This window comes from Artibeus jamaicensis, unplaced genomic scaffold, assembly GCF_021234435.1.
Source record: "Artibeus jamaicensis isolate MK-2021 breed Jamaican fruit bat unplaced genomic scaffold, CSHL_Jam_final contig_387, whole genome shotgun sequence".
In the NCBI taxonomy this organism is placed as follows: Eukaryota; Metazoa; Chordata; class Mammalia; order Chiroptera; family Phyllostomidae; genus Artibeus; species Artibeus jamaicensis.
This window is the reverse complement of record NW_026521812.1, coordinates 3602507-3616254: the sequence shown is the minus strand read 5'-3', so window position 1 is coordinate 3616254 and position 13748 is coordinate 3602507. Positions and strand designations below refer to the sequence as shown.

At 46.8% G+C, this 13748-nt stretch overlaps 1 protein-coding gene across 2 annotated transcripts; it reads right to left on the bottom strand.

The window, feature by feature from the left end:
* Positions 1 to 738: 738 nt before the first annotated feature.
* On the bottom strand, positions 739 to 7158 carry LOC119039939 (serine/threonine-protein kinase Sgk1). 2 transcript variants are annotated; one of them, XM_037132771.2, is made up of 12 exons: positions 6891 to 7158; positions 5776 to 5851; positions 5270 to 5345; positions 4760 to 4864; positions 4572 to 4655; positions 4323 to 4454; positions 3977 to 4089; positions 3512 to 3635; positions 3014 to 3109; positions 2383 to 2538; positions 2188 to 2277; positions 739 to 1925 (listed from the first exon to the last, which is right to left on the bottom strand). In XM_037132771.2, exons 1-12 carry the CDS (start codon positions 7006 to 7008, stop codon positions 1758 to 1760), a joined length of 1338 nt encoding a protein of 445 aa, XP_036988666.1. In that variant the 5' UTR covers positions 7009 to 7158; the 3' UTR covers positions 739 to 1757. The 2 variants fall into 2 exon arrangements, with proteins under 2 accessions (XP_036988666.1, XP_036988667.1); XM_037132772.2 differs by lacking the exon at positions 6891 to 7158 and adding an exon at positions 5981 to 6140.
* Between the last annotated feature and the right edge of the window lie 6590 nt (positions 7159 to 13748).

Here is a 13748-nt window from a genome sequence, read left to right as displayed (position 1 = left end):
TGCTGGGTCCATGCAGTTCTAGAGGCTCCCGGTCCAAGCCAGGAATGTGCCACTCTTTGGGGACCCTTCTCTGAACCAGCACTGGCCTTGGTTCAGCTCTGGGTACTCTCCCACTAGAAGTCTTTCAGGAAACATCAACTTTTGGGGAACATTTCCATTGATGACAAACGTCCTCACCCTCTTCGGTGGCATTCTCCTACCTTTGCAGACTATGTCCTTGACTTGCACTTTGATAAACGGCTTCACTGACAGTCAGCCTATCCTCTCAGGCTCTGTAAGGGCAGATTTGCCTTCTTCGCTCACTGCTATTGCCCCAGCACACAGAACAGAGCCTGGCCCAGAGCAGGCACTCATGTACTGGTTGAAAGATAACCTGTTAATCGCAGACAAGTTAAATGTCTGAACAAACAGCAGTCAACGTCACAGGACAGGCAATAAACATAGGGAACTGTATGTTATGGCTGTCCTGGGGAGACCAGCAAACTGGAAAGGATTTGTTTGAACAGATTTATGAATAACTGACCTCATAAAATGCTGCAAAGAAGACCTGGAATATACATTGGATTTAAGACCGCCCTATACACTTCTGGAGTCAGAAGGTGCTGCTGTTATTGGAAGCAAGTCAGTGAGCTGGAAATTACGGCAGCATTTTCCTGTTTTAGATTTTTAAAAGGACCCTTTATTGCCCCACCCCAACCAAAATACACAAAGGAACATGCATGACACAATTTATGTAAATATTTTCCAAGGTTTTATTGCAAACCAAAATCGGTTTATCACACACAAAAAAGTTGTGTGCTGGGAGGGGAAAAGTATTGTACATATTATAACCATGTTAATTACAGTACATTAAAAGGGTGGTTTTACATTACAAATAGGCCTGTAAGTTTAAATATACTAGTGTTATAACCCAATGTACAGACTTTCTTTATACAATACATACAATTATCAGGAATGCAAAAAAAAAACAACCCATAAATAATGCCCATTTTACAGGTGACATTTTAAACAATGAAAACACTGGGCTCGACCGACAGCTGGGGCATTGGTCCATAAAAACCCTTTCTAAAAATAGAAATATTTGTAGCAGCAATGCTTTCTTTAAGCATCTGGATACAAGTCATTGCAAGACCAGTTCAATAAATTTTAGTTATTAACTATAGCTTACAAAAAAAACAGTCTACACATAAATTCATCTTCCCAATATGGAAGAAACAGTGTCCCACATTGTAGTGCCCTGCGCACGTCATGCTGACGCTCACTGCTCGGTCCATCTGCGATCAGGCACCCCGCCCTCTGACCGCTGCTCGCACAGTGGTCCACAGGGAAAGACAGAGAGCTGAAACACTGCGAGAGGAAAAGCTTTGGAGCTAACACGATCGCATCAGAAAAGGCACGTTTCATAAGGTTCATCGCCGCCGCCCAGACAGGCCTCCGGGAAGTCCTTCTCAGAGCAGTGTCCTGCCGCTAGTCAGACCCCTGCATCTGTCCACGGCGCCCTCCAGTGCGCGTTGAGAGATAGCACCACATTGGGAGGAGGAGTTCGAAGGAAAACTTCAGGAGCTCACTGAGAGGAGGATGTGCTCTTCGAAAAGCTTCCAGCAAACAGTGTGCAATGAGACTGCCAAGGTGTGCAAGCTCCCGGAGATGTGCAAATTCTCTTTTAAGATGTCCCGTCCGCTGGCAGCTCTGCCAAAAGGCTAACTAAAACATTTTCAAACGCACAAAAAAGCCTTCAAAACCAACCCTAAGACTGTTCAGAGGAAAGAGTCCACAGGGGGTGCATAGGAGAAGCCCAGGAAGGCCTCGGCGGCTTCCTTGACGCTGGCTGTGAGGAGGATGCTGTCGGGAGACTTGCCAATGGAGTTGGGGACCGGCTCTTCAGTAAACTCGGGATCGAAGTGTCGCAGGTCGCTGGGTCCGCTCTATAGCAGGAAGGAAAAAACATATTCAGTGTTAAGAATTCACACTGGATACAGGCCTGGGAAATCCTCATTTAGGCCTAAAGTTCTGGAGCCCAAGTCTTTAGGGCACAATATGGAAATCCCCGTTAATAATCATCCATTTCAGGCCCATGAATAAAGAATAAAGTATCTGACAATTTGTTCCTCAGGGCCCTCCCCCTGCCAAATGTGACTTAAAGAAATGCCCTTTGGGCCTCCCTATACTTAGAAGAAAGATACTCACCACATTTGGGTTAAAAGGAGGAGTGATTTTCTTATTAATGAGATCATCCCAGTTAATCACGGAGAAGAAGACATGATTCCTAATCTCCATCTGTGGAGAAGAAACAAGATTCATTTAGCCCGGAGGAGTTCAAGAAGGGCAGTGAGGTCCAGTGCACACCCCTGACAACCGGGAGAGAAGAAGAAGGTCACTCACGAAGTCGTCCTGGGCACCCAGCCTCTTCGCCCTGTCCTTCTGCAGGAGGCCCTCCAGGAGGTGGCGTGCCGAGTTCGTGATATTTGGCTTCAGCTGGAGGGGCTTGTTCAGAATGTTGTCGTACATCTCAGCTGTGTTTCGGCTATAAAAAGGAGGCTGAGAGAAGGGAGAAAATGGCTCAGTACTTAATTGTAAGTTTTGGACTCTGTACATTACAAATAGAAAGATTTAAACCGTGGTATATCTGGTTGGATTTAACACTGTTTTTCTTGATAGGTTTTCTTTGCCCCAGATTTTTAAGTGACTATTTTACAACTCGTTATCAGGGGGTAGGTGCTAATAAAGCCATGTTTTTCATTCTCACATAGGTTAAGTGTGGTCAAATCCAGTATAATGTAAATTTACAAAAGAAAAATCTACTAGGTAAGAGTTTACCTTAAACCATGTATAAAATAACCAATAGGCCTCCCTTATCAGCATTTGGTAAGCTTGCTGATAAAGGCCAAGCTACCACAACCAGGTCTGCAATAGGGACCGAGTGCCCTGAAGAGCCTGGATTTTAAGAAGCCCACACTCGAGGCAGCACTATTAAATTGGGGCAATCTCCCATGATTCTCAATGTGCTACTCACCAGGCCATATAGCATCTCATACAGGACGGCTCCCAGGCACCACCAGTCCACAGTCCTGTCATAAGGCTGCTTATGAAGAACCTCAGGTGCCAGATACTGAAAGACAGACAGGAGAACAGAGTTTAGAGCTGGTGAAACCAGGCAATCCCAAGGCCAGGCATGCACTTTGAAAGAGCTGAGAGACCCTGCATACCCTTGGAGAACAGATTTCTTTGGATGACTTCCTGATATAACTACTGGATTTTGAGGCTGACTGGCCAACCAATAGCATCTTACTTGGGGATTCAGCGATCCTTTACAACATGCTATTTTTAATTAAAGCAGCAGAAGGCCTCGGAATACCTCCTGCTGCATCAAAGAGCAAATGTATTTTACTTGCACTGAACTGGACTAAGGAGCCTTGAAGAACAGTTGACCTTCAGTAGTTTAAAGCACTATTGCACTTATGTCTCTGGAAAGAAGGGGGTAGACCAGGCACCAAGGCAAGCATGCTCCTACCTCAGGTGTGCCACAGAAAGTGGATGTTGTGCCGTTGGGTTCGATGTTCTCCTTACAGAGGCCAAAGTCAGTGAGGACAATGTGTCCCTGGGAATCTAGCAGAATATTCTCTGGTTTTAAGTCTCTGTAGAAAAAAAATGTAGTCGCACAAGTTAATTTCACTTCATAAGAAGTTTTCTGTAAAGAGAATTGCTAGGGGTATTAGAAGCATTTTACATTCACAGCAGTTGTATCATGTATAAAAAAGGGAGTCCTTGTTCTGCTAATCTATCCTGGATGCGGTCCAATCCTTGTTGGCTAGTTCCCCAGTGGCATGGAGTCAAGGCAGCTCACATGCTGGGGCATCTGGTTTTAGGTGACCAAGTTATACCTAAACACAGATTATTTTAAGACCCTGTTAAAGGCTAGGGCTGCTGCGTCTCCTTTATTCCCAAGAAGGCTGCCTTTAAGAGCTCTTTAGCTCACCTATAAACGATGTTCAGAGAGTGCAGGTAACCCAAGGCACTGGCTATTTCAGCAGCATAGAAACGGGCCCGCGGTTCCAGGAAGCAGCGCTCCCTCTGGAGATGGTAGAACAACTGTGGGAGACAGAATAGAGTTAGTCTGCGTTGCCAACGCCTGATAACAATGCATTTAATTAGTCTTGACATATATAGCTGAAGAGAACAATGGCAGGAAGTGGCCCTAAATAGTCTATTAACCGCTTGAAAACTGTCAGCTTAAAGGAAATTCTAATTCTGGTAACATCCCCCCTCCGGAGTATCTTTTAAAACTGTGCACAGACAGGTTGGCTCATCTTCCCTCTGCTCACCTCTCCGCCGTTAATGTAGTCGAGGACAAAGTACAGTTTGTCAGCAGTCTGGAAAGAGAAGTGAAGGCCCACCAGGAAAGGGTGTTTCACATTCTTCAGTAGAACATTCCGCTCTGACATAATATGCTTTTCCTAGGAAAAGGACAATTAAAATTTAGTGGCAAATTTCAACATGGCACCGAAGTGCCAAGGTCAAACTATTCAAGGGAACTCAATCTCCAACCCCAACCCATGAAGCACATCTCATACCTCCTTCTTTTTCAGGATTGCTTTCTTCTGTAAAACTTTGACTGCATAGAATGCTTCTTCTGCTTTGTGTCTTGCTAGAAGAACCTAAAATTTCAATTGATAAGTCATTTTGCTATCCACATCCAGGGAGCAAGTAAAATAAGTGCATGAAGGGCTATAGATAATGAGGTCTGCAGATTAGAAATTACCTTTCCAAAACTGCCCTTCCCGATCACTTTCAAGAAGTGGAAGTCAGATGGTTTAGCGTGAGGATTGGATGATGGGCCAAGGTTGATTTGCTGAGAAGGACTTGGCTGGAAAATAAAATGTTTTCTTTTAATATCTTGGTTTCAAAGGAAGACATGGGTAATAAAGTACAGGCTCTGTCAAAGATGTTGCACCTACAAGTGACTGAGGCGAGTCACCACATGCCTAAAAAACCCCAACCTACTTTCCATTCATGCATGTTAATCTTTCAGATTAGAGTATGAAAAGTGTACACAACGTTATTGTAAGCAGGAAAGACTTTTACGATCCATGCCTTTTAAAACACTCTGCTGCCTCAGTGGTTAAGTGCTTGTGTCACTTGTGCCTGAACTAACAAGGCACTCCTGCCTTGATACTAATTTCTAGAAATGCCATTCGAATTCATCAATGTAGGAGTACTGACTCATTTACAAGGCCCCTGCACAGATGCATCACAAATAGAAAATACTTACTGGAGGAGAAGGGTTGGCATTCAAAAGCTCAGGCTCCTGAGGTTGGGAGATTTTCAAAATGGACTGAACTTCAGGGCTGCAAAGAAAGGAAAAATTTAGGACCTCCTAACTCGCCACAAGGGGGCACACCAATACAAATAGTGAGTTTCTAGCTCAACTTTTCCCGGAGAATTCAGTGTTTAAACTAAAAACACCCAAATAAATTACTCAGTTAAAGAAAATAATAAACCCAGTTAAATCAAGAGATGAGGGTTGTTCTTTATGGAAGCAGAGGTGAATTAAGCAAACATGAAAATTTTATCTTAGTTTTAGAACAAGGGAAATCCAGAAATTATTTTAATTAAAAAAAATGTTTTAAGTAAATTGGAATTTCAAAAATGGATTCCCATCCCTGGGGATGGGAATGAGAATCTCCAGCTTCCGGATGAACACACTAATGAGAATGTCTTTACTGGTGGTGAACTCACACTACACTAATTTTTATTTCTCAAATTCCGCCGACTTACTGTTTGCAGGCATAGGAGTTATTGGCAATCTTCTGAATAAAGTCGTTCAGGCCCATCCTCCTCTGTTTCATGAAAGCTGTGAATCAGAAGAAAGAAACGTTAAGATGGCTTTGAAACGCCCGACGCCACAGTCACTTAATCTGATTCAAAAAATTTCCACTTGGCATGTCGTAGAGTAGAAGTCCAGGCTTACTCCTGCACTCACCGATTAGAATTGCTACCATTCCCCTCATCCTGGAGTAAGTGAGGGTGCCCCTAGCAGCTTCGGTTCTCACTGTCATCGCCGCAAAGAGAGGACAGAGAACGGACGAAGAGCCCGTAGCGACTGGAGACCAGCTGAACTGACCCTACGCTCTCGCCCAGCCGCCTCTCTTATAAGCTCTGCGCCGCTGTGGGGGCGGGGCCTGCGCGACACCCGGCAGGTCCCCCGCGGCCAGGCCCCGCCCCCAGCCCCGCCCCCCGCCGCCGCCGGGCTCCGCGGGCTGCGCAGCGGTCGGCGGCGAGCGGTTCCGCCCCTGCCCGGGGCGAGCCTGGGTCGGGGGCTGGGGTGAGAGACAGGGGCGCGGGGGCCTCCGGGGGAGTGCCCGTCGCTGGACCGATTTCAACCTCCCGCGCTCCAGGGCCCGAGGGAGGGAAACGGCCGGCGGAGGGGGTGGGGGAAGAGGGAGATCCTGGGTAATTTTCCACCCTTTTCATTTATTCCGCCCAGCAGGGAAATCGGAGTCCCAGATCCGGAGCGTTTTCCGCCCGGTGCGTGGCCACCGGGTGGCTCAGTGCCTGCTCCGGTTTCTCAAACCCTGGTTTCGGATCCACTCGGCCCGGGCGCCGACCCTGTCCCCGGATCCACGCGGCAGCCTCCTGCGCCCTCGCCCGCGGCCGCGCGCCGCCAGCCCGGTTATCTCTCGGGCGCCGGGGGAGGGCGGCCCCGCGCGCCCTCGTCTTCGGGTTCAGCGCGGGGCCAGCGCGGCGGGCCAGTCTCCCCGCTCCCGCCGCCGCCACCCCCGGGCCTCAGCCCTCCGCTCGCACGACGACCGCAGACACCCGGCCCCTCTCGCTGTAGCTGAGCAACAAGTGGGGGAGTGACCCGAGTCCCGCGTGCCGGCCGCGGCGCTTACCCAGTCCGCTCAGCAGGAAGGACTCGCTCCTTTTCTGCGCCTCGGCCCTCTTTTTGTGGCGGGGCCGGAGCAGGGACTCCAGCCGGGCCCTGGCCAACGTGCCCTGCATCTCCCCCATGGAAAGTGGCGGCCAGGCGCGCAGCCGATGAGGGCGACAAGAGAACACTGACGTTTCCTTGAAGGAGCCGCCGTGACTCAGGCCGGGCAAGATTTCCTGCCCCAGTCCCAAAACAAACAAATGGCCCTTGTGCACGGCCGAGCCGCTTCCGAAAACGCCTTTTTTGTGCTTTTGGCCAAAGCCAAGCAAGGCTGAAAAATCCCATAACTTGGAAGAGGAGGAAGGAAGGAAAGAAAGAGGGAAGGGGGAGGGAGAGGTCAGGAATGTGTAGAGGAGGGGGCGGAAACAAAATTCGTCTCTGCACTAAAGGAAAAAAAGTACAATCTCCATTTCACTTTTTTTTTTTCCTAAAGTAATCTCTGAGAACATTCTGTCCCTTCCGCATGCATTTTTTTCCCCTTGCTTTTTAATCCCCGCCATGCCCAGAACACGTGAGGAAGTCGCAAGTCAGGAGAGCAGTGGCTCCGTGCAGGAGACAGACCTGGTGTGACCCTGGGGCAGCGAGGGTGGCGCCGGCTCTGCACCCCGGGGCATGGTTGACTCCCTGGATTCTCTCTCCTGCTCTCCCACCTGAAAACTCTGCAGGGTCACGTTACACTGTCTTAAAGACTCTAGTTTATTCTCTTCTTCCCGTCCCCTCCTCCGGTTCATTTCCAGGGCTGGCGCAGGAGTCTTCTCACAGTTTTACCACTAGTCCCAGCTGACTCTGAACCATTAGCTCCGAAAAGATTACCCGGGGAGCCTGGGCTCCAGAAAGCAGAGGAGAAGGGGCAACCTCTGCAGAGCAACGGCGCGGTGCCCTTATGTAACCCCCAAGCTGGGAGCTACCTGGGACCTGCAGTCTGACGGCCGGCGCGAGGAGTCGCGCTTGAGTTGGCGGGACGCCGCCGGTGCCGCCTCTGAGCCAGGAGAGAAGAGAAGGCTGCAAGTTACTAAGATTTGCAGGGCCCGGTACCGGGTGCTCGCTGGTGCTGTCTGCGGTGGCTGCCCTGCCATGACCCCTTGCTGCCAAGGGCCCTGCCATTTCAGAATTGCCTGCTGGATCTGACACTCTAAAATACCAGCTGTCAAACCAAGAATAGCATTGGAGGGGGTTTTCTTTGGTCGTGGGCAGGGATTTGCGTGGCAGGCACAACCACCTCATTTGCCCTAATATGATATGTGGCCCCAGCTGCTTCTTGGTTTGCTGAGTTACCACAGCCCCACATTGGGAGAAGGGAACACACATGCTTTCTCCTGGAGCCTGGCTGAGAAATTTGGCTCAGCATCCAGTCTTTTCAAAAGCACTTACTATTACCTGAACTTGATGCCCCAACCTAAAGCAAGGTTTAGGAAACTCCAAATCACAATCACTGGCCCACTTCTGCTTCCTCTTGCATGGATTCTTCACAGCGTATGATTTGTTACTGCCAATGCCTCATGTATCAATTCAACTAGCCTAGCTCAGCTCAGCCCTGCTCCCACACCATCCCTTCCCCCTCTGAGACAGCAGATTTTGCGGACTGCCTAGAAACGGCAGCCCAGCCTGCACAATGATTCCTGTTTCCTTTTTTAAAAACACTTAAAACGTTCCTCAGACAAATCCTCTGAAGCATCTTTGTTTTATCCATTTCGTCAAATTAGAGTAATGAAAGCACATGGGCCTTTAAAGGAGGATTTTACAGCCTCCTCTTTTCATTCTTCAGTTTGCCTAGGATAGGAAGGCTGGGTGGGTGGAGGCTGGAGGTAGGTGGAGCTCATTAGGGCTAGAGTAGCCTCATGCTCTGTGTGCCTGATAAGGCTGGAGGCTGAGATGACAAGGGAGCAGGAGGAGGAGTCAGAGGTGGCTGTCCCTGCTGTGTTATCAACCCCCACTTTATATAAAGACAATTTGCATGCAGGAAGGGAGCATGCTGCAAAGTTCAACACTGGGTTATTCATGCCCTCCACTGCAAGCAACAGCAATGTCACTCAGAAAATTACAGGTTTCAGAGTCCTGGGTTTATTACACCCTCAGCAAGACACACACAAAAAAATGTAACTTGACTGATTATCATCACAAATCAGTCCAGAAAAATCAAAACACATGCATAGGAATAATTTTTCTCAAAGAATCCCTGCTGCTCCAGCTTGCATTCCAGGAAGAATTTAAGTTAGAGGGCTGGAAGTGGGACAGAGAAGAGGCACAACCATATGATTTGTGGTTGGAACAGAAAAGGGCCGTCTGATGTGTTTCCCCACCCCCACCCTAATGTTCAGCAGTTGGAGACGAATGGTCTGCTAAACTTATCATTTAACCAAGAGAATCAAGTTGTTGAGACTGGCTTTTCTTCCAACAGGATACCTGATGGGTGGAGCAGGCGCCCCCTGTCCTGTCCCGGCAACCTACTAAGACTTCCGAACAGGAAGGTGACACACGGACGGCGGGCGTACGGAGTAGGGGGAGGCAGGCAAGGAAAGGAACTGTGTGACGCGCGCCTGTTAACTGCACAGGCTTTAGGCTGCCCGGTGGCCGCTATTCAAACGCTTGATCTGTTTCTTCCTTCCCGACGCCAGCTCTTTTCTTTGGTCCAGAAAGCCCTCCTCCTACCAGGAAGAATCCGGCCCCCCTCCCTCTTACTCCCTGGGGGCACAATGGCCAGAGTTGCTCACCCAGCTCTGCTAGTTAATGCAGCCTAGAGGGCGATCGTGTTCTCTGGAGAGCCGTTCCGCAATGCAGATCTCCCCCACTTCTCTCCTGAGGTTTAATCAGTTCCAGAAAATTTCTTTGCAACACCTTGGCACTCATAGAAAATATAGATGATTTGATAGGAAATAGACTAATTACCTCCCTGTTCTCTCAAGCCAGTCCTCTCCCATTTAGGCCTACATTGGGCAAACTGCAGTCAAAACTCTCAAGTGGAAATGATTTCCCAAGATGTCAGGTTTGCACCAAACCTCCTCTACTGTATTTTTCTTCATGATGGACTATAAGAGCAAAACCCTGAAACTTTTACTAAGATATTGTCCTTTTCATTTCATTTAAAGGCACAGAAAACAAATCACTGGTATTTCTCAATATACTAGAGGAAACACTTTGAAAAAATTCTTTTCATAGGACTTAACTATACCCCTACTTGGACTACTTAAATATGTCCATTGTTTTAGTCTTCACTCCCTAGATACAATATCTTCCACTATAACAGGGCATGCAATTGTTTGGCATTGCTCCAAGTGCCATAAATTCTAGAACAATGCTGTACACAGTTCAGGTTCCTGTACTCATAGATTCATTAGCTGATGCTTATAGAATTCTTTCCCTGGATCATCACCAAAAAGAGCATATAGAAATGCCAGAAAACATAATTATTACGCTAGAGAGCAACTAAATGGACTCATTTTTGTTGAAGGTTGTCACAGTGTTCATTACGCAGAAAACGACAACCCGTGAATTTATTTAGGATAGGTATTTCCGATAAGACCCTGGCAGTGGTAATTAAGAACAAGTCTATTTATAAAACACAGGTTCTAGAGTGGTTATTTCCTTCTGTAGTCGTCATTGTCAAAATTGACATGCATAAAAAGATAAGAATGTGATACAGTAGGTAACTAAGAGAACACATTATCTAGAAGAGCGTTGTTATTTAAACCCACAAAACTACATGCTTTCTGTATATAGGTCTTTTTTTTCTCCCCAAACAGTGATTTTGAATACACAAAGACTGCACCATAAGAACTTTAGAATAGGGTTTTGTTAAATAATGTGCCTATAGCTGTCTAGCATGGAAGTCTTGCGTTGTTTTTCCCAATAGCATTTTTTTAACTATTAAGGATAATGCAATTATTGTTATTTGTTTCTGAGTTGGGCAGATGACAGGCAAACTTATTACCTAGCAAAACTTGCTTTTAGGGCTGAATTTGTCTTGTTCCTATACTCCTTCTTTGTCACTTTAGGCTTCCCCCACACCCCACCTACAGCACTAGCACACTACATGGTCCCCCAGACTCTGAACTATTGCCTCCCACTCTCTTCCCCACTAATACCAACTGCCTTGGAGCCCTGCTCTCTGCCAATCACCGTGGGAGAAGACGACCAAATCCTTCCTTGTTTCTGCCTGGCATCCCTCCCTCCCTTCCTCCCTGTCTCTCTTTCTCCTTCCCTCCTTCCCTTTCTCCTTACCTTCCTGTGTCCCTCCCATTCATTCATGCAATCATTAACAAGCACTTATTAAGTGCAAATATTAAGATCAAGGGAAGCAAACATGAGTAATCTAGTTATCTCACTTCACAGAAGCTCTCATTCTAAAGAGGGGAGACACACACACACAAATTATGGCACAACATGATGAATGTGAAACTGAAGCCTGAGCCAGTCAAACTAAAACAGAGGGATGGTCTACTGGGCTGAAGCAGCAGACATGGGATTGTTGAAGAAAGTCTCCACAAAGAAGTGATCTTTGGGCTGATCCTGGAAAGCCACTTGGTATAAGAGAGGAAAGTTGTTCTAAGCAGAAGAAATAGTCTGAGTGCTGAACTCCGAGGTGCTGTGCAGCAACCCTGGAATAATTTGGAAATATGGTCCTTATTCAGACCTTGCACACAAGCAAAATGTGCATGGCCACTACTGGAAAAACAGGAAAATAGCACTTCCAAGGGAAAGTAAAAAGAGTTTACCCAGCACAAATCTCTCTCTCTCTCTCTCTCTCTCTCTCACACACACACACACACACACACTCTTCCATCCCCTCACCCATAAATATGGAATCAATAATGTCTTAAATATATATCCGCCTAGAGGACTGCTGACTATTGCCCTGCACAGACACTTCTGTGCCTGGCACAGCTCTAGTCTTGGTTGGAGTTCATTCATCTGTTCATCAAGAGATTCTTCTGGAACTATGCATTTGACACTGTACCAGATGCTGAGGACACACACAGTGGTAAGCACGAGCTCACAGGGTGATGGGCAGGTAAGCAGTCACCTATCGAGGTAGACTGAGTCCTTGTGCCAGGACATCTCAAATCCACCGAGGAAAATCCCTCCACCAAGGCTTTTAAAGTGACACATTCCAATGTGTTTTGGAGAGTTAATTCAAGGCCAAACTGTGATCAATAATTCAATTATTCTCTTTCTACTAAGGATATTTGCTTTTTTAAAGACTTCCCCCATCTCGTGAGAAATGAACAAATTTACACACACAGACACATCAGGGAGTGTTGAAAGTTGGAAGATGGAGGGAAGTCTCGACAAGCATAGTTACCAGCCAGCACAGGGATTAGCAGTCTTTCCTCAGTAATAACACCAATGGTCTGCACGCATTCCTTCTAGAAAGCCGGCCACAGGAAAGTGGGCTGGAACGTGGGGGCATGGTCTGTAGTAAATCTTTCATGTCAGTCAGGGCGTAGATTAAACAAAAGTGGGCAGTGGTTGCTCTCAACATAGAGGAAGGGGAATCTAGCTAGCAGTAAATCAGTGGGCATATGACGGGCTGAAACCTGCCTTATCTCCATCTTTGGAATGTTATAATGTCCAATGTAACATAATCCAACAAAGAATAGAAACAAAACTGTCACCTAGAATACAATATGAAGGGCAAGGAATCACATATGTTTGACAGCTTTACAGTTGGCTCTCAGGATTGACCTAGAAAATGACATCCAGGGAAATTTCTACATGGTTATGAAAAATTACACAAGAGCTTGTGGGAAAACTTGTAAAGTCAAAATTCAGTATTATCTCTGATTTTCTAAACACAAGGAGACTATGGCATTACTGAAAGCCTTCGATATTATCAGCACAGCTTTAGAGTTAGGCATTTATTTATTGTTAGGCTTTTGCATTTTAAAAGGCCTTTCCATTCATTCAAAGAGATTTCTTCATGGTGATAAAACTTCAGGTATTGTAGCAAAGAAAGACAGAGAGCATTGGGCTGAGAAGCCTCTCCCTTCACCCTGTGCAGGGCCACCCCTTGCGCCCACTTATTTTCCCTACTAGTCCCGCGGTCCAGCCTTGGTGTTCAGGCAGCACAGGGCTTGGAATATCTTCGCTGAATCCTTGGGGCACACATATTAAATTGCAACCTACACAAAGGCAGAATAAAGGGCTCTCTTTCAACCCCACTTTATTTACCGAGGGCCAATAGTAAATAAGGAGCCTGGATTTCTGGCAGGCAATTTAGCCAAACTACAGTGAAACCTACAAGCTTTAATTGGCTCAGTGTTAATCTCACCCCAAATCCCTCCCATTTCTGACCCTATAATCAATCTAGCAATAAGCATCAGAAACTCAGGCCACCCTAAAGGACTGTTTCCTGTAAATCCTGGCTACAAATTGCCCCAACAAAATAAGATAAATGCAATAGTAACTAGTAGTGGGAACATCAGGGACTGGATGGCTGGCAGAAGGTCGACTGGCACCACTTTAATGTAAAGCAGTTTAGGGAGCTTGTAGTAAATCTTCCATGTCACTCAGGGCGTAGATTAAAGAAGGGTGGCCAGTGGTTGCTCCCAACATACGAGGAAGGGGAATCTAGCTAGCAGTCAATTACATAAGCTCCATGAGCTTCCTTTTGGTTTCAACTCTGAATGTAGGCTATGTAAATATTTATGTGACATCCCACAGCAAGTTCAGGAGTGTCAGTTAGATAAGGCTAAAGGTACACTTTAGCTGGCCACACCTGAGGCTCATTACCTGTGAGACACAGACTAGGTATTCTCCAAACCTTAAACTTTAATCTGTGTCATGGGGATACTACCACTCAACACAAATTGTGAAAAATAGT